The sequence below is a fragment of the Phyllobates terribilis genome, unplaced genomic scaffold, assembly GCF_046119375.1.
Source record: "Phyllobates terribilis strain yellow unplaced genomic scaffold, ASM4611937v1 Scaffold_10__3_contigs__length_209671492, whole genome shotgun sequence".
NCBI classification, from domain to species: Eukaryota; Metazoa; Chordata; class Amphibia; order Anura; family Dendrobatidae; genus Phyllobates; species Phyllobates terribilis.
In genome coordinates, this window is record NW_027362770.1 from 118,868,842 (window position 1) to 118,890,177 (window position 21,336).

At 43.2% G+C, this 21,336-nt stretch overlaps 1 protein-coding gene across 7 annotated transcripts in view; it reads left to right on the top strand.

Annotated features, from left to right (window-relative positions):
• PCDH1 (protocadherin 1) overlaps positions 1 to 21,336 on the top strand; it is a 204,307-nt gene that overhangs the window by 16,681 nt on the left and 166,290 nt on the right. The window contains exon 1 of one of the 7 annotated variants that reach the window (XM_073649740.1): positions 2,534 to 2,921. The exons of 1 other annotated variant lie outside the window; for it this stretch is intronic. In XM_073649740.1, coding sequence (XP_073505841.1) covers positions 2,867 to 2,921 — 55 coding nt within the window. In that variant the 5' untranslated portion in view covers positions 2,534 to 2,866. Of the gene's footprint in view, positions 1 to 2,533; positions 2,922 to 21,336 lie in introns of those variants that run through there. 5 more of the 7 variants (XM_073649747.1, XM_073649748.1, XM_073649749.1 and 2 more) reach the window with 5 other exon arrangements.

Consider the following 21,336-nt stretch of genomic DNA (forward strand, 5'->3'; position numbering starts at 1 on the left):
GCATTATATTACCAGAATCCCACCAGCTAAACAAGTTTTTCAACCAGATGGTCGGTTCACCAGTAGACTGCACCCTCACAGCCATCATTCTTATGGCCTGAATTTCCAGTTTGGGGTGAGGGGGCACTAAACTGAATGTCATGTAGCTGTACTGCTAAAATGGTCTTTGTTTTTTTTTGTACTCATCTCTTTCATCAAATAAAAGGGAAAAAAATGAAGTGGTTTTATGTGTTATTGCCCCGGAGACTCTGCACAGCGCAGGTGTGGGGGATTCTGTGCAGCGAGTACAAATGGAGCAGTGTTTAGTGAGCAGCACACCCAGCGACAACAGACAGGAGTGTGTGTCCACTGTATATCCTGGGAGCAGGAGACTAGTACACCATGTTATCTTATCAACTGTAGTCAGGAAAGGTTGTACAAACACCTTGTCAGTTATATGGTGTCAGCAAATGGCAGCACAATGGGCCGCCTGTGGGGCACAGAGCAGCCACAGTACTACTGCCTGTATAGCATGGGCACAAATATTGCAAAGATTCCTTCTAATTCTTCAGTTTTCCTCTTTTATTAAGATAAAAAAAAATCAGCTTTTTAACTGTTTTGCGGAAAGCGGGGTTTTTTTGTCACCGAAATCCAACTTTCCAGTCAGAAAGTAGGGTAAATTGCCCCAGGTTTAATTTCTCCTTTCATTTTTTTGGAGCTATCTTTTGAAATGGCTGCTTCCAGAGAACAATAGTTGTCATTCAACTGTAAAAGAAGACAGATTTATTAAAAAAAAAGGGCCACACATGTGTAATCAGAGGACCGCTATATTCCTACTGAACTCCCCAATGGAGAGAGGAGAATAAGCAGCGGCCAAACACCACTCGTCTCCTCATGAGAAATATACCCCTAGGCTATCAAGTGAATGGGGTTGTACAAGATTAGGAAAATATGGCTGCTTTCCTTCAGAAACGGCGCCACTTCTGACCGTGGGCTGTGTCTGGTATTGCAACTCAGTCCCATTGTAGTGAATGGAGAGGAGCTGAAATATCATGCTCTACTCATGTTCAGGGGTAAAGGAAGCAGCCATGTTTTTCTAATATTGGAGAAGCCTTTTAAAAGGTGCCCCCGATGTTGCTGTTTTTCTTGTCTTCCGCCATGAGTTTAAAGCTGAGGACCTCCCGCACCCACTTGAGGTGGAGATGCCGGCGCGATATTTGCAACATCAGAGATACCCTTTAGGCTGATTTATGACCAATGAGACCAATCTTACAGATAAAAATTGTCCCTTTACTCGCACACATGATGGAGTTGTCTTTCAGACATGTTCAGATACTGCTTACAGGCCAAAATCACTGTTTTCCCAGTGGCCTCTGTGCACACACAGATTTTTGAGGATTTTTTGGATCAGGTCCGTACTTTAAAAAAAATAAAAAGGCCTGAAAAGTCACATAAAAAACGCTTGAAAGCATTTTTTTCTATTGTAAAACCACTTTGCTTTTCATATTTTCAGTCTCTTGATTTAATCTTCCTCTTCGGGTTATGAAAAAAAAAGTATATGTCACCTCCAAGAAGCATCTTCTGATAGAAAATGCTCAAAACTAGTCAAAAAAATGGCAAAAATCACTAAAGGAAAAAAAAAAATAAACTCCTTCAAAACCACTTCAGGCAATAAAAAACTCCTCTAAAAATTACCCAAAGAGAAGGAGCGTTTCCTGAAGACGTTTCCACCTCAAAAACCTCGTCTTTGGGTACGTGCATGTCTTTTAGGTCCCGGTGTACACTGCTGATTTTTTCAAGCAGAAGACGCTTCAGGAAAACGCTGGTGGTGTTTTTTGTGGCATCTTTGCTGCCAATTGTTTTTTTTATTTTTTAGGAAATAGTGAGTGGCAATGGTCACTATTCGGATGTGTTTACCAGCCTAAGTCCATGTTCACACGTTCAGTATTTGGTCAGCATTTTACCTCAGTATTTGTAAGCAAAAACCAGGAGTGGGTGATAAATACAGAAGTGGTGACGTGTTTCTATTATACTTTTCCTCTGATTGTTCCACTCCTGGTTTTGGCTTACAAATACTGAGGTAAAATGCTGACCAAATACTGAACGTGTGAATGTGGCCTAAAAGTGAACCACAATGCCCAGACTGTGTCTGCTGTAGTGCTGGACTATCAGACACAGAGGAGGCTGAACGTTCGGGTAGGCGTCCGCGGTCATTCTGGGTATTGCTGTCCGTATACGGACCCATACGTTACGTTTCGTCGTGTACCGCTGCAGGCAGTCATGCCTGACACCCCCCTCACCCACAATGGCTATACATTATATACCATCTGTCTACTTTCCACTCATGACATCACAGAACTGTGACCCCCTTAAATATTGCAATGAGTGTTATTTTTTCTGTGAGGATCACAGCCTGTCTGCTGCCCCCCAACAAAGTGGTGAAGGGGGAAGGGTTGCCCCCCCATTTGCAGAGCTGTGGTATGCAACAAGCCCAGCACATAGCACATAACAGCAGCAGCTTTGCATTGGAGACAGTGGCTGCTGAGTGCTGGATGTGATAAGAATCAGGAGCTCCTCCCCCAGTATAGAGACAGTGGAGGAGAGCGCTGTGCTCATACACAGACGGCTCATACACACACAGCCGCACACCGGGACGGTGCTCTGCCGCCGCCGCCACCGCTCATTGCAAGGGGAGCTGCCTGCATCCGACTGCGGAACTATCAGCACAGGAGCAGCGCCGCTCACAACTTCTCACCGCCACCACCGGGAGCAGCAGGAGGAGGAGGAGGAGGAGGAGGAGGGCTGCTGCTAGTGCTGTGATTTCTACCGCTCGCTTCTCTGGGACTTACCCGTGTGGATGTGACAAGAGACCTGGGGAAGAGCAGCGATGAGGAGTCGGGAAGAAGAAGGTGGAGGAGGCTGGAGACAAACTGGGTTGCCAGGTAAGGAGCCCTTAACCTGCCTCCAAGACTGGTGCTTTTAGGGGGGCTTCACATGACTCCCCTCTAAATGATGATGATTGATACAAACAGCTGACTGCACATTTCCACTACAGATGGCTGAGCTTCAGCTGAGAGATTGGGGGGCAAACCTCATCCAGGAAACCCCCAAGCTTAGTCTAGAGTATGGGAATGTGGGGGCTAACCTCATCCAGCAGCCCCCAAGCTTAGTCTAGGGAATGGGAATGTGGGGGCTAACCTCATCCAGCAGCCCCCCATGCTTATTGTAGGGTATGGGAATGTGGGGGCTAACCTCATCCAAGGGCCCCCCTCCATGCTTATTGTAAAGTATGGGAATGTGGGGGGCTGATTCATAGGTGGTATGGGAATGTGGGGGGCTGATTCATAGGTGGTATGGGAATGTGGGGGCAAACCTCATCCAGGAGCCCCCCATGCTTATTGTAAGGTATGAGAATGTGGGGGGGCTGATTCATACGTGGTATGGGAATGTGGGTGCAAACCTCGTCCAGGAGCCCCCCATGCTTATTGCAGGGTATGGGAATGTGGGGGGCTGATTCATAGGTGGTATGGGAATGTGGTGGCAAACCTCATCCAGGAGCCCCCCCATGCTGATTGATAGATGCTATGGGAATGTGGGGTGCTGATCGATAGGTAGGTTGTGCTTTCCATCATATTGGTAGAGGCTGAGACCCCATAACATATAACGGAGGGGTGGATGTGATAGAGGAATCTGGTTTCATAATTGCAGGGATGGGAGAAAAGTGCAAAATATTTGGTGCTTTTTCTCTAGAATCCTATGAAATCCAAGTGATGTGCAAGCGACATAGCTCTTATGGGGTGGCTTGACTGATTATGGGGAGGGGACACAGTGCTCCCCCCAGATTACCGTACTTTAGGAAGTATGGTGTTGAGGGGTGAGTGTATAATGGGGAAAACCCTGTTCCTTCCAGCCGTGCCCATCGCCCTGTTATGTCAGTGTATGGAGACCCCCTGTGTTACAGGCTGCACTGCAATAAGTCATCCCTGCATTAAAAAGTCATCTTCTCCCCCAAAAAAGCCTTCTATGTGGTGGAACAGAAAATCTCGCCCTGTAGATGTGGTAAGGGAGGTTTTCCATTATTTATATAGTGAGAACATATTCCGAAGCGTTGTACAGAGATCTTATTCCTGCACATCAGTCCCTGTCCCCGGTGGGGCTGACAATCCGCCTGCACATTGACCACCAGGGCGTCCTCCTATCAGTATGGAGTGTGGGAGGGAACCCACATAAATCTGGGGGAGAACATACGAACTCCATGTAGATGGGAGTCGTGTTTCCAGGCTCCTGTACATACATGTCGTGCCAGTATGGATTAAGGAAAGGAGGGAGGTGGGGGCTCTGGAGAGATCCTGGGGAGACCTTCTCTGGAGATACTGACGTAGGGAAGCTGACCATTGCCTGAGTCTACTACATTGATGTCCAGAAAGAAATACGTTATGGGGGGGGGATCTGTTCAAAAAGGGGTTGTTTATTTCATGGGAATGAATAGAAATGCTGAGGATGTCTATGGAGAGGATGCCGGTGTCAATCACACTCCTCTCTCCAATCCTGGTGTACAGGCACAGACAGTGGTGGGCTTACGAGCATTAGTATACTGCTCAATGTGAAGAGCTATAGGCGGGATGCCTGGGTGATTATCGCCCCGGTATATGAAGCCTAATGGTGGCCGTGATGGCTACTACTCCTTCATTATGGGCTACTTTACAAAGGTGCCTGCAGGTGTCCGATGAGCTGTGTTCCGGCTGGGCTTAGTGGAGGGGACCCTATGTGTTCATCTACATATAGAGGGGTATATATGAGTATATGTTGATCTGGACGCCCCACCACCACCAATTCTCCAGCCTTTCTACTATTTGCAGCACAACTTTTTTTTTTTTTTTTTTTTTCCCCTCCTCTCCCTCCGCACTGTCAGTTTAATGGACAAGCTGCTGCGTAATATCAGATGTTTTATGCCTTTTCTCTCTGTATTTAAAACAATCCTTACATTACCCACTGGCAACTTGGCCAAGAGACTTATTTAATCAGCGAACGCCATTAAAATAAGCCAGTCTGGCTGTAATAAACAGTTCCTATGGCTTGGCACTTAAGATCCGATGCCATCCTTCTATAAAAGGTAATGAACATGGGGACGGAGCGCACGTTTTGAGAATTAAAGGGTCTGTAAAGCCTATGGGCAACGACTCTCCCTCCACCCCCTCCATAAAAAGTGTAGCAATGGCTGATTTATCACGGAGCGCCTCTTCTTGCGCTTTTTCTGTAGTTTACAGCCACCGATCATGTGGACTAATAGTATTGGATTTATAAAGCTGATTAGTCGCAGGCTTTCTGAATAGGTACTTGTACCATTATAAACGAATATATATTGCGCTGACCTGCAGTAACCATCGGATCCACCCTATTTTGTGCATTTCTTTTTCTGTAGTTTACAGCCACAGTTCTGTGTATGTGGACTAAATAGTATTGGATTTATAAAGTTGATCAGATCAGGCTTTCTGAATAGGTTGTACCATTTATAAATGAATATATATTGTGCTGACCTGCAGTGATCCTCCCTATTTTGTGCATTCTTTTTTTTTATTCTGTGCAGCTTATGGGAAATGTTTGCTGCTGAGTAGTGTAATACACAACACCTGTTCTTGCTGCTGGATCACACTCCCAAGGTGCCTGGCTTATTTTACCCTTTCTCACCCCCCCATCGTAGCTCTGGTCACGTTTCCCGGACACATTTTGTTGCATTATAGTAACTTTTCCGTATAGGAGCAGCACCAGCTTGTGGCGTTTGGCTGGGCACGGTGACCGCTCCGTGGCGTAGGTCACACCTTTCTATGTACGTACACAATCCCATACATCGTCTCTGGGCACGGTGTCACCATTCCTCTTGGTTTTAATGAATGTCTGGCTCGGCTGCAGACCTGGCAATCCTCTCCAGCTATCGCCCAATCTCCTGCGCTCCTCCTAGGAAATGAGACGCCTGGGGATCAAGCCTTGCTGCTTTTCCTAGGCACTGAAGGCTGAATGTTTTCTTATTCCTTTTTTGATGATAATATTTGGCTAGATGTTACTGAATACAATGCAGGAGAGAACAAGTATTGATTTCTTCTTTTTTTTTTTGCCTATATTAACCACAGAGTTAACACTTAAGGTGCGGATACAAGTGCCATAAGAATTTTTCTTTTTTTGCTGCAATTGGGAGATGGCCATTTGTAAAGAATAAGGCGGGGGGTTGACCAAATGGTGACTCCCGGCAGATAAGGACACTGACTACACCAGTCAGACCGTATTAGAGAGGCTAGCTAATCGGGACATGCCAATTGTATCCTCTGCCAGGAGAATACAGCAAAGAGGATTATTCGCAGTGAAAAGCTGCAGGAATATAGGTCCTTGTCCATACGTGTTAATGCACCCTTCGCTGTAATACTACTAGTCCTCATCCCCAGTACTATAAACTATGGTGGGAATAGGATTGGCAGGCTTGGATTATTCTAAAGAAATTTCTGCATTTTTCACATGAGAAGGAAAGGAGCGAGGGATTTCTGCTGAGAGTGGGAGACTCTTGCCCAGCGTCGGTGATGGAGATCCTCTTAACACTTGTTGTGTAGCTTAGTCACTTTGTGATTTAATGGTTAATTTGCTATACGGCTGAACCCGGATCATATATATATATATATATATATATATATATATATAAATATAAATAATACCAACTATATGGGTATATGTATGTATGTACGAGCTGCTGCTGCATTGATCGCTGCCAGTGGATAGCCTTTTGCTGTGTATTTCTTCTTGCCTCCGTCATGATCGGCGGGGTTTTTTTTTCTCCTGTCTATGTGATGCCAGAAGGCAGTCAGCAGCACGGTATGGAGACTCTCCTAAAATGAAGCCTGATTATGTATGTAATTGAACAGTATGCACAGTCCTAATGGATGACAGGGGCTGACGTCCTATAATGCAGTAGCGCTAGAAAATACATTTTTTGTTTTTGCACTCCCCCCTTCCCTCAAGGAATCATACAGATTTATGGAGCGCTTTTTCAATATACTGGGTGAAGCTAGCCCAATAAAAATGTATGAAAACTGTCAGAGGAGTTTTCTTTTCTTTCCCGGTTTATTCTCTTGTCCTCAGCCCATTCCATATATCATTATCCCTTGTGATGTATCTGTAGCCCGTTTTCCCTATACATCTCCGGGTGCACCCTTTTTTTATCTGCGCTCCTGTCTTTCATCCGTACAATCAATGACAAATACACTGTATTATCATTATCATCACTTTGCTTTGCTTGTATTGTTAGCGAGGACGCGTATTGAAAAGGGACCTGCTTGATTTATTCCGAGCTGTCATTTAGGTATTATGCCGAGCCAGTAATGGCAGATTTTCTAACACTAAAATGTGCCTGGATGCTTTCTATTGCACGGACTGACATTTGGAGATGATTTATCCAATATCCTTTTGTAGAATTGGTAGGGGGGAAAAAAAAACCCTGTGTACATTCTGCTATGTGTTTGTATTGTGAGCTGATGCTTTTCAATATCCATGGTATTTTTTTCTTTTTCCGTGTTTTTTTTTTTTTTTTTTTGATAACAGAAAAAAACGATGCAGAGCGTTGGTTATACACTATGAATATACTCATAGATCGTTTTTTTTTTTTTTTCTACTTAGAACCTAAAACTCCAAAATTTAACCCTTTCTACCCCCACCGTCACGACGCTAGTCATCGTCCACTTCTGTTTTCAGTATTTTAGTATATGTCAAACAGTGGAAATTATTAATTACTAGTAGATACATATTTATCCCCCCCCAAGTTTTCTTCCTTTTTTTAAACTCGTTTTAGTGATTAGGGCATCATGCAATTTTCCCTAGTTGCCACTAGAGGCAGTGCAGAGTCATTGAACAGGTGGGCAGCAGCATTGTCGGATCTGTATGTCTATATACTGTATATAATATATCTATATATCTTTTGTAGGTTTTTCGAATCCTTCATACTCGTAATTTGACCCCCTTTTAACACTTTAATGTACGGGCTACCGATGGCGCCCTTAAGGAGCAATAATTCTTTCGGATTCTGTCTCAAAATCCTTATTATATCTGCAAGTAATAACGCAGACTACAACACTTTTATGGGAATAAACGTCAGGCGCTGTAAAGCGGACGCCATTTGACCATTTAAAAAAACAAAAACAGATGTTTGCTGAATGTAAATGAGAGGAATCACATAAACGTGCATTTGGAATAAGCGATGGGGAACGCTAATTTAACAGATTTTTCCCCCTCTCTCAGAAGCGACAGGTTCATGTTGTACACGTAGAGTCTCCTGTCGTCAAAGCGGCCGAGATCGATGTTATAAAATGTATTACATTTCTGTAATATAATATGGAGCATACAATGGCATCATAGAAAAGGCAGGAGACGCTGCCGCTCAGTCGGGTGTTCACTAGGAGGTGTTGAATTTGCCACGACACACTGTGCAAATGTGTCGATTTAGTACAAATTGATCTTTCCTGTTTCCCTAAGGGCAGTGACTCCCCCACCAGACCAAAAGGTATGGATGTCCTAAATGACAGATGGGCTGGTTGTTAGGTGGTCTTGCACTGACGTGACATCTGCCACTGTTTGATGATGAAATTCTACCGTTAAAGACCCTTTCCGGAAAATCTTTCGTTAAATGTTATGAGAAATTGACTCTGTTAAAATTCCTCACATTTATATTGTCTTAATGAGAAACATGTTGACAGGTTTTTATCGCCTTTTCTGTGTTTTGCCCGTAGGAGAGAGAGAACCTAATTGTGCGAACGTAAATATCTCTTGCAATATTTCACTTTTTTTGGAACATTGAAATTGTCAGGAAGAAATGAGATTTAAGTTTGTAGATTATCTATGGCTTAGATGTTATGTTTAAGAACTACATGTTCTAATGTTCCAGTAGATCCCCCATTGGCTTCGAGACTTCATTTGTTGACTCCACAGCTTTGAAAGTCACTTTTGATTACTACAGACCGTATGAGAACGTAGAGTCTTTTTTGCAGGGTTTTCAGAGCAGAAACTAAGCAAAACCTCCGTTTTTGAAGAGGATTTGTAGTTTTTGATCGTCCGCTACGGAAAGCTGAAACCCCAATCATAGAATGTTAGAGTTGGAAGGGACCTCCAGGGTCATCTGGTCCAACCCCCTGCTCAATGCAGGATTCACTAAACCATCTCAGACAGATGTCTGTCCAGTCTCTGTTTAAAGATTTCCATTGAAGGAGAACTCGCCACCTCTTGTGGCAGCCAGTTCCACCATCAAATTCTGGTTCAGCTTGTCAGCTCTTCTTCCCAATATCTCACCAACCCATACATATGTACCCTCCATTCGGTCGAGCATGCTTGCGTTCTGATTGTTGGAAGTAGAGTAAAGGTGCCCATACCCTTAGCCATTTGCCAAATGAGTGTTCATCCAACAACTATTTCTCCTGACTGCCCCATCCTTATGAATAATCAACAGTGTTCATCTGTCCTCTTAAGGTGACATCAATTCAAAGGCCCGAATACGCATTAGACTAACATAGACTGCTCTCCAAATCCTTTCATAACGGCCTATTTTGTAAGGGGGACCCCTGACAAATGATTGACGGGAGAGTTAACGATCTGGCTTGTCTGACTTCGAACTGCCGATCTTTTGTTCTCTAGAGATGAACAGCCATCAGATTTGTCATCGGGAACACAGGAGTACTTGTCAGAGCAAGCACTGCTGTGTGAGGGAGAGGTGGACGATAAAGCAATCGGCCAAATGATGGTTCAAACAATAGCTATCTAAAGTATATGAGTGAACTTAGGGCACTTTTATAGATTGATCTGGAAGCAGCTTAACTGCTTGAGAAGAAAAGGATTGGTTGGTTTAATCTTAACTTGAAGTTAATCAGAAGGCCACCATTCACATTAGCTGTCCTGCCTTCCCACTGGGTTCACTTGACTATGATCTGATGTCTAAAGGCGTCTTAATTCACTGCCAGATATCTTAGGTGGCTCATCTACCCTGCTAGAAGAAAGAGCATTGAACATTGACATGCCCATTCCTCCTTTCTCCAACATACTCTGAGTAAAGTCAAGAAGCCCCCATACTCCTAATATAAGTCTGCTGACTCCACCACAGTTAGCAGGTTTAGCTGCCTTTGCTCTAATCAGTATGGAGGCCTTTAACTTTGGCATATAAGGTAGAATCCATCTATTTTGTTGCTCCTCGAGATTTTTCTAGATGGTCAGATACATGTAAAGCTTCAGATCTAACCATAATTTGGACATCTCACCTAATATTGAAATAAAAAGCTTCCATTGGTTTTGAAATTGTGTAGGTCATTCGATGAGTGTTGAGCTTGTCTACATCCTGATTTGAGCAGCTTTGTTTTGGCTTCACTCTACTTTACCCCTGACTCTTCCTTTTCTTTCCTCTACCCCGCTGTCTCCTCCCCAGACTATAGAATACATGTTATGATTGCTTTTAGTAACAGACCCCACGTATGTACAAGCTGTGACCTGCAATCATACCAGGATCTCCTGCTCTGAGACTCTTCTGTGTGATGCCTTCAGGCGGCCTATGTGCTTGAAGTGTCAGGTGTAACTAAAAGACGTACTTTAACACTTTGAGTCATTCCAGTTTTCATAGGCATTCATCAGTGTGGATATTGTGGACCTTCACAGCTTGGATTCCTTTTTTTTTGTTTTGTATATTTGGCTAAATTTTCAGAGATTATATTCTTCGGAAAATGACGAGGCTTTGATAGCCTTTAGACGTATGAGAAGGAACGTATCGACAGTCGTGTGATGAGATTCCAGTGTAGACCATGTTAAACCTCTTTATACAAGGTGGAGACGAGACACTCTACATTGCTTGACGTGTCTCCTGAGTACTTGATCGGTAAATGTTCTGGTTATTTAGTATGTTTATTGTGTACGGGCTGAATGAATTGAGCGCTTGCCATTGTTTCTTGCCATTAAATGGTATGTCTTTATCGAACGATGACCTGTCATTGAAGGACTGTTCCCACCGAGAAGAAAGGGATGCCGAAGACTAGTGATAGGCAGTGTAATTTGCTGACAAATCGAGAGATTATGGACTAGAGAATTAAACTCCTACATTACGTTTCTGCTAGTGCAATTATTAGAGATAGTTATGTGAATTGGTTTGCTATATGCAGCAGCTGTGAGGGTCTTGCACCTAAAGCAGTGACTCCCCCCTCGTCCTCCAGAGTAGGTGAACGTCAGGATTGTATAGAACCCCTTGAACCATGAAGTGCTGCATGGAACAATCCATTATCCTCCATGAACCCCTTTTGTCTACAAGCCCGGCTAGTCATTTCACCGTTTTGAAGAGTAAAATGCTCATTTTGCATTTTCTGCAGGATGCACCCGGTATCCATTACCTGCTTCTCCGGCATGAACCATTAGTCTGACGTGAATGCTTGCTGTCTACGTCTTCCATATCGGAAACTCCCAGACGATCTGAATAGGGTTGGTGCGATTATTGGTTGGTTTTTTGACTCCACTTTAAAAAAAGGACCTCTCACTTCACTCAAGGCTGTGGTGGCCCCCTCCCCACAACCACCTCTTTGACGTGACTGCATTAGTTACCATATACCACAGAGTGACTCGTTTACAAATGTAGCAATCCTGCGCCGAGCATCCATTTATATACGTTCGCCGAGAAATGCGAGACCGTAGCGTATTGATCAGGGTCGTACAGAAGCCGGTCACTGCAAAACAGTGGTCTCTGGGGCTATCCAGCGAGAGAGACTTTGTAAGACGTTGCCATAGAAACAGAGCCTTGCTTTGACGCTAGGTGGAGAGCCTGTCAACATATTGGCATCAAAGTGGTTAACCCGTCTTAGACAGAAGCACTCGGGTATGCTGCATTACGGTAGTATTACTAAAGAAGCAGGAACATAGAAAAAATACATACATACTCGCCACCTGCCCTCCCCATTCCTTCATACATGTGAACTATCATAAAAGGCTCCGCCAATGGTCTAAGTGCGGGATGTAGTGTATTATGGCCTGGACTATGTGCGGGTGACGGTAAAGGAAAACTATACTTTGCATCTTGACTTACAGACCATGAATGAAGGTTGCATTAAACATTACTGTCTTGTGGTCATTATAGAACGGCCACTTTTTTAATGTAAAAAATCTATTTTAGGAAAGGCAAAGTTTTCGGCCATAAAATGTCTGAACAAATTTTACGACTTAAGTTTCTACTTTTTATATAAATATATATTTTTTTATGCCTTTTTAAATCTGTAATGATCGATACTTGTACTTCCTTCAACAAAGTATTTTTAGAAGGTGTTGGAAGACGTTGGTCGCGGTCAGCGGCTATAACTTGATGCGTTCGTGCTGCCAATTGCAGATGAAACTTTCAATTGCTCAATATTAACTCTTATTACTATAACCTTTAGTGAGGGCAGCAGCAAAGGCGAGTAAGGACTAAACGCAGTCCTTGCATATAGTCCGCTTGTGTTACGGTCTGTAGCTCCAAGCTGCAACTTAAGAAAACCCAATTGTTGAGTGGTGGATCTTCATCCAGGACTTCTTGACTTGCTTTTTAGACTTGAAGTCCTCTTTTTTTTTTATTTTTCTCAGGAGGATAATTTAACCCATGTAAATACGTGCACCTCACACCTTTACAAGGAACCGGTCAGCTTATTCATGCTACCCAAACCAAAGGAAGCATGAATTGGAGCCATTATTTCAGATATGTATGTTTCAGACAAAATAAATGCGTCGACCGGTGACTAGAATGACTGACTAGCCACCGGCGATCACCCCCCCGCTCGTTTCATGCTCCTTTATTTGGCTACACTCTCTTTATACAATATGCAAGTAGCCTCTTCAGACTTGAACTCGAGCGCCACCTATTGGAAGTAGCAATCCCATAAGTCAATATCGACCCTTTAACAAGTTTTGCCACATGACTTCGGGTTTTTATCCAAACCAGAATCTCTATTTGCAGACACATGTTTCGATGTGTTGCCCCTCGTCAGTGCAAAACAAGCGACATACAGGTTGAGATCAGTCAATCTAGATTAGCAAGGCGGTGGGTATACGTTGGCAGGGATCTACCTCTGTGACTAATCATCTCATCCCCATTGCCTTTTTGGTGTGTTCTCTAAAATGCTGGAGTTTCACATGGCTGCAATATCTGAGCTAGGGTCTGCTTCATGGTGCCCAGTTTAAGACGGACAGATTCTGCTGACAATCCCGAATACTCCTTTTTTCTAAACACAAATTTTTACGAAGTCTGTAGGAATTATCCCAGACTACAAAAATAAGGGGGTGTATCCAGAAATGGCCTCACACCTTTCCTAGGTATCGTGGCTCATCACCATTCTCGATGGTATAGCAGACAACAAACACGGACAGGACAAATACTGGATAACTGTAGCGGATAAAGAATAAAAGTTTACTGATTCTATTTGAGGTGACCTTATTTTATAATGTTGGGTTTTCAAAGTGGGGGAATACCCGTGGTTACCCATAAAGGAATTAGATGAATTATTGATTTCACAACACTCCACCATCTGTGGTATCTTGGTCTTTCCACTGAGTTATAGCAGTCACTCCGCTCTAAAATGATGAGGCTTCAGTATCACTAAAGTAATCCTAAATTAATAATTGTAATGGGAAATTCTGCATGAGAAGGTTTGTTTTCTCGGTGAGTAATTTTGTAACTGAGCTTAGATCCGGGTGAAGACCCCTGTATCTGGTTTGTCTGTGTCCAGCACAAATGTTTTGGTTTCTCATAGCCCAGGACCTGCTGTAGCGATGTGAACAAAATAATTCTGTAATTCCAGAATGGTTTATCTATTGTGTCTCGGCCTCCTTGTAACCTTTGGGACCTCTGTGTTTCTTGGCCTTGTTCTTATCTGTTAATGGGCCTGTAGCCCAAACATTCATCCTTCCATTTTGGAGGTGGACTTGTGACTTCTGGAATTAACACTGTTGAGACAGTCCAGCTTGGAGGTGAGTGGTGACTGATCTTTCAATCCCAGACGATGACTCCTGTTTTATTGTCATGTACCGAGGATCAGACCTTTCACCCTGACCAGTCCATTACATGACTCTAAGGTCACCAGAGGTCTGCCATTTCCAAAGAATCGAATCCCCTGTTACGTAAACTTCTGATAAAAGGGAACACAGGGAGCAGCCTAAGACCTTATTTTTGTTTTTCTCATGATTATTAAAGGGTTTACATTTTCCCCCTTTTCCCACATATTTAGGCTGTATAATATATTGTAAAACTGTCCCAACTGCGTCTCCTACGGCTACATTCACTCCATGGAAAAACGGACATCACAGACAGTACTTGGACCCATGATATATCAGCAGGATTTTTTCTTTTTTTCCCACATCAAGAAAAAAAAAGGATCGCAGTATGCACTAGTCTTCTCAATTTCAGAAACTATTCAAGTCTGAGTGCTCCAAAATACTAAAAATAAAATCATATCCCATACAAATCAACCATATAGCATCCAATTTTTTACGGATATATTGCCATTAACATCTTTTTTTGGTCTTCTAAATTTTATTCACTGATTTTTCTAAAATCATAAAAGTACCATATTGATGATTTTTTTTTTTTTTTTTTTTTTTTTTTGGGAACTAGGATGGCTTGTATATGCTTGTGTGAACTTAACAGGACAGGATCCAAAATATTTTAGAAACTGATCAATGAAATATGGTTGAAAAAGAAATTTAAAAAATTGCTCATCGAAACCATAGTTTTTCCATTTTGTCATAATGGAGATGTATCTTATTATTTTTTCTTTTGTTAAAGTAGGTTAATCTTTTGTGTTGCTCATATCATAAGTGAATTCCTACTTCCATGATGTTTTAAAGCTGCTGTTAGCAGAATGATGTTCTTGTAATCTGCCTGCAAATCATAAAATGACATGGGGACCGTGGGGTTATTTCCAAGAATTAGCTAAATCTCTGTGACGCAATGGGTAATTGTGTGTTTTTATTAGACGGATCCTTTGAAAAATCTGATCACCTGTAATGTGGTGGAACCTGATAAAGGATTTAATTTCCCTGCAGCTCCCCCGCAGCAGAATTAAAGTATTACACAATTACTACGTAAAGTGAATCTGCTACGTAAAAAAACTCTGTTAATCTGCAGGTCAGTAGCATTCTGAACATGCCTGGCTCCGACACTTAGACCCCCACCGCTGGGAGAAAATGAACTTTACCCCCCCCCCCCCTTGTTTTCCATTTATCTCTGCCCTATCTTGTCCTTTCTAGCCAGTGCAGACGATCAAAGAAGGGGCAAAACAAGCAGGTGGGATGGTGTATTTAAATGTTTTGCCCTGCCATGGTGCACTGGTGCTTGGTTTGATCAGTCATTCTGTGCTGACCGCCTTTTTAAGTGAACCTTCCCACCTACTACATGTTCCCCCAACTCCACCCCATCTTCTTTAACAGCTCTGGTTTTATAGAGCCAGAGAAGGCTGGAGATGCACAGATCTGTTTTTTAAAACGATTTGGCCACACCAAGGGTTCACCGAGCTCCTGTGCTTGGTTTGAACAGTCATTTTAATCGGACCGACTCTTTAATGATTGTTCATCAGCACAAAATGACTGTTTGAACCCAGCACTGCCGCTCGGTGCATCCTTGGAGTGGTTAAACAATTCAGTGCATCTTCTCCATTTGTTTCCGCCTTCTCTTCCTTGATTGACAGCTCTGGCTTTGCAGGAGCCAGAGAAGATCAGAGATGGATGAAAGACAAGTATGTGAGGTTACATGAACTGTTTAGCCACGCCAAGAGTAGACCTTGGTCATTTTTCTGCTGCCCTTTAAATAAATGGCCAAATCATGTATAGAGTTGCCTGATCTTGGCTGGGCGTCATCTATTTCGCATGGTCCCATTGCATGTAGTTTCTTTATATCCTTTTAGTCAATGTAGCTAATGCATGTGATCATTGGCTAAATTGTGAAACTTTGTTGTGTTAGATTTTAATTTTTCCTAAAATGACGAAAGTGAAAAAGATTGGCAAGATGGGGAAACAAAACCAACTTCCCTGTCAGCCTCCTCTAAGCAAATTCAGCAGCGCTACTTTGCCAAAGGTCAGCGCTGTCAGCCGGCGCACTACTCCTGTGCCTGTCCTCAGAAATTACCGCTGCCTGCCACTGACTTGACAGGTCAGAGGCTCGCTGTACGGTTAGGGATATGGGACCCGAAGAACGAATATTCCAGCAATAACAGATCCTATCTCATTGTAGAATTGGTTATGTACACTGATCTTTTTGTTTTTACTTCTTGCATTTCTCAGTTGACATGTTGCCTTTCCGGATGAGCAGGGCTCGGTTCAGATCAAGTTTCTTTTTTTTTCCAGTGTTGTTTTTTTGTTTTTTTTTTCTTCTAGGTCAGGGATGTCCAACTCGAATACAGAGGGCAAAAATGTAAAAGCTTGGACAAAGTCACGGGCCAACCTTGATATCTATTAAAAGAAAAATAAAATAAAATCTACAATTGAGGAAGTTTATCCTTAACAAATAAAACTAATGAACCTTTTCATATGGAAACAAACTTAAAGGGGTTGTTCCACGGACAAAGTACATTTTAATTAACAGATCTTAACATTTATATTATTCCAATAATTTATTCTATGTAAGAGCAGTAAAAAGCACATGGCCTAATTTTAATATGTAATAACAAAGGATAAAAAACTTTGATTAAAACAGATAATAAAGTAGGATGCCAACAAGTGCCCCCACAGGCACGGTATGATGACTCCATCACAGTATGATTTCCCCGACTGTAATCCCCACACAGCCCTCCATACAGTATAATGACCCCACACAGCCCTCCATGCGGTATAATGACCCCACACAGCCCTCCATTCAGTATAATGACCCCACGCAGCCCTCCATGCGGTATAATGACCCCACACAGCCCTCCATGCAGTATAAGGGACCCCACGCAGCCCTCCATGCAGTATAAGGGACCCCACGCAGCCCTCCATGCGGTATAATGACCCCACACAGCCCTCCATTCAGTATAATGACCCCACACAGCCCTCCATGCAGTATAAGGGACCCCACGCAGCCCTCCATGCGGTATAATGACCCCACACAGCCCTCCATTCAGTATAATGACCCCACGCAGCCCTCCATGCAGTATAAGGGACCCCACGCAGCCCTCCATGCAGTATAAGGGACCCCACGCAGCCCTCCATAAAGTATAATGGACCCCACGCAGCCCTCCATGCAGTATAAGGGACCCCACGCAGCCCTCCATGCAGTATAAGGGACCCACGCAGCCCTCCATAAAGTATAATGGACCCACGCAGCCCTCCATAAAGTATAATGGACCCACGCAGCCCTCCATAAAGTATAATGGACCCACGCAGCCCTCCATAAAGTATAATGGACCCACGCAGCCCTCCATAAAGTATAATGGACCCACGCAGCCCTCCATAAAGTATAATGGACCCACGCAGCCCTCCATAAAGTATAATGGACCCACGCAGCCCTCCATAAAGTATAATGGACCCACGCAGCCCTCCATAAAGTATAATGGACCCACGCAGCCCTCCATAAAGTATAATGGACCCACGCAGCCCTCCATAAAGTATAATGGACCCACGCAGCCCTCCATAAAGTATAATGGACCCACGCAGCCCTCCATAAAGTATAATGGACCCACGCAGCCCTCCATAAAGTATAATGGACCCACGCAGCCCTCCATAAAGTATAATGGACCCACGCAGCCCTCCATAAAGTATAATGGACCCACGCAGCCCTCCATAAAGTATAATGGACCCACGCAGCCCTCCATAAAGTATAATGGACCCACGCAGCCCTCCATAAAGTATAATGGACCCACGCAGCCCTCCATAAAGTATAATGGACCCACGCAGCCCTCCATAAAGTATAATGGACCCACGCAGCCCTCCATAAAGTATAATGGACCCACGCAGCCCTCCATAAAGTATAATGGACCCACGCAGCCCTCCATAAAGTATAATGGACCCACGCAGCCCTCCATAAAGTATAATGGACCCACGCAGCCCTCCATAAAGTATAATGGACCCACGCAGCCCTCCATAAAGTATAATGGACCCACGCAGCCCTCCATAAAGTATAATGGACCCACGCAGCCCTCCATAAAGTATAATGGACCCACGCAGCCCTCCATAAAGTATAATGGACCCACGCAGCCCTCCATAAAGTATAATGGACCCACGCAGCCCTCCATAAAGTATAATGGACCCACGCAGCCCTCCATAAAGTATAATGGACCCACGCAGCCCTCCATAAAGTATAATGGACCCACGCAGCCCTCCATAAAGTATAATGGACCCACGCAGCCCTCCATAAAGTATAATGGACCCCACGCAGCCCTCCATAAAGTATAATGGACCCCACGCAGCCCTCCATAAAGTATAATGGACCCCACGCAGCCCTCCATAAAGTATAATGGACCCCACGCAGCCCTCCATTCAGAATAATGGCTCCACATGGGAGTACTGGTACTCGTGTCACGGGCCAAATATAACCACCCTGTTTGGCCCACGGGCCGAAGTTTGAAACACGTGCTCTAGACCTTCTATTACATATGTCCTCTGCTCTGTGCTCTACCTCCTGAGCTGTGATTATGGGGGACTTCTAACCTGAGCCCCCGACCACTTCCAATCTGCAATGAATCGAAGGGCTTCAAGTTACTCTTTAAAGGAGTTGTCCGGTTCAAATCGATAAGTCTTCAGTCAGACTTATGGAGTGAGCCCTCTATTCGGCCATGCCCACTGGGCGGCTGTGTCTCTCTAGTCTGGGCACTTCCTCGCTCAATACAAGTGTATGGAGTAAAAAAGGGGGATACGTGGCACTCCTTGAACTTATGGGTGCTCCGATAGGATTCCACTCCAATTAATGAAAAGTAAGAATCTGACACTCCCAATTTCAGTGAAGAGATTTCAAAAACAATTTTTTATTATCATGATTCATTAGAGTTAACGTTTCGGCCTCATTCGGCCTTCATCAGAACCAGGATCTGCCCAATGGATGCGCATCACACACAACACGGTAGTGCTTTTCCCTAAGCGCTTTTGCTGAGCATCAATATTTTTTTCTCTTCCATACAACCCTGCCACTGGTTGACTCCCCTTGTATCCATTGGGCAGATCCTGGTTCTGATGAAGGCCGAATGAGGCCGAAACGTTCATTCTAATGAATCCTGATAATAAAAAAATGTTTTTGAAATCTCTTCACTGAAATTGGGAGTGCCAGATTCTTACTTTTCAAGTGTATGGAGTGACGCAGCGCCCACTGGCCTCATACATACCCTCCAGTCCTGGCTCAGATACCTGCGAATCCCTGCAGTACCCAGTGCGTGCACTGGGGGGATTCATAAGTCTGCAGTCACACAGAGTGCAGACTTATCGATTTGGACCGGATGACCCCTTTAAGCCACCATCCTATATGATCTGTGTACATTTTTCCTATGTATGTATATTTTGCATTTATGTATGCACTTTGTAGTTTTCTCCAAATATTACATGGTAAATGTGACGTGCCACTGTATCTGTTTCTGGCTTTCCTTCTGTGAACTAGCTCCGCGGTTGCAGCTTTTTGAATTAGGAAAATATTTTATTTTTTTTTTTCTTTATCATTCATTCCTCCATAGTAATTGCATTTTTAGAAATGCCTAAACCTCTGTACTAGCTAGACACTTACACCCAAGGTCACATCGAGGACTCTGCTACAAGTTTTATCCAAGGGTATTTGAAGTAAACTCTGCCAAAGCCCTTTAAATCCTCTGGATATTGTTGTGACCACATACTTTGGGAGAGACTGCTGTGACTGGTTTACAATGGACTTTGGTCAGCCTGACACTTATCTACCAAAGTAACTGGCTGCGGAGTCCTGATAAATCCTACTTAGAACATTAACAACTCGTATGAAGGCCGTAAGATCAAGATGGAACTTTTTTTTTTTTTTTTTTTTTATGCGCCACTTTAGTTGAAAATAATTTTACATTTTTTTTTAAAGTTATTCGGCATTACCGGCCTCTTGTTCCTGTGTCCCTGTGACAGCACTTCGTATGTCACTGGGAGATCAATAGTTTCATAAGAACTTTGGACCACATAACAATTGATCTAAGACTTTCATGCCCGTGCTAAGAGAATGTCTGGATTCTGATTGGAAAATATATATATTTTTTCACAAGTAGGATTGTTATAGGGACTCTGTCTAACATAAAATTTGGGACTCTTAGGCTATGTTAACACATCATGGTTTTTTTTTTTTCAGCGTTTTTTTTTTTTTTTTTTTTTTTTTCTGCAACAAAACCTGATCTCTTGCCAGGAGTTTGTTCAGGATTTTTCTTGCTGTTTTGCTTTATATTTTTTACTGCATCTTTTTTTTTTTTTTTCACTGTCTTTTCATCTTATATGCATGTACGTAAAGTTCAGTGAGAAAAAAAAAAAAAATCTCATTCTGGTTTTAGCACAAAAAACGCTGCAAAAACTGACACCTGGGATTTTGGCGTGTTTTTTTTTTCACCGCTCATTACTTCCAATTGGTGAAAAAAACGCTGAAAGATGTGACATTTTCTATTTTGCAAAAAAAAAAAAAAACCCCATGCAAAGCACAATCCTGAACAAAAAACGTGCAAATGAAATTTCTGGAATCTCATACACTTAGTTGGTACTATAAAATACAGCTGAAAATTTGCATGAAAAAAATGCATCAAAAAGCGCTGGAAAAAACATGTGTGAACATAGCCTTAAAGGGAATCTGGCAGCTTGTTTTCACTTGCATGTAGCTCTTTCAGTGACCTGTCCAGCAATACATTTACATGGCCAATCCCTTCTTCCGATACTGAAGAATTGATATGCAAATGAGGCTGTAGATCTCAAGCCTCTGTCACTCCAGCTCTATTTCCTGCCCAGTGCTGTCTCTTCCCGCTTGACGGAGAGGCGGTTAGTCATGCAGGAGGAATAGAGCTGGAGTGACAGAGGCTTCATAGCTACATATAGCTTTCCATTTGCGTATCAATTCAAACACTGACTTCTCAGTAATGGAGGAATGGCCTGACCATGTAAAGGTATTGCTGGACTTGGCTTCGAAAGAACTACGTGTGCATATAGTTTTGGAGAGTGAAATCCTGCTGACGGATTCCCTTTTAGGTAGTCCCCAAAATTAACCACCTTTTAGTGGTTCACTAAACCCTCACTTTTTTTTTACGTTTGCGATAAGAGAATTAAAAAACCCCAAAAACTTCCCGTTTATAACGCTGCTTCATTTGGTCTGGTTTTCTGGAGGACTAGAGAGCTCTCAATAGTCCTAAATGGAATCTGTCAGCAAAACACGACTGTTCAAACCAAGCATAG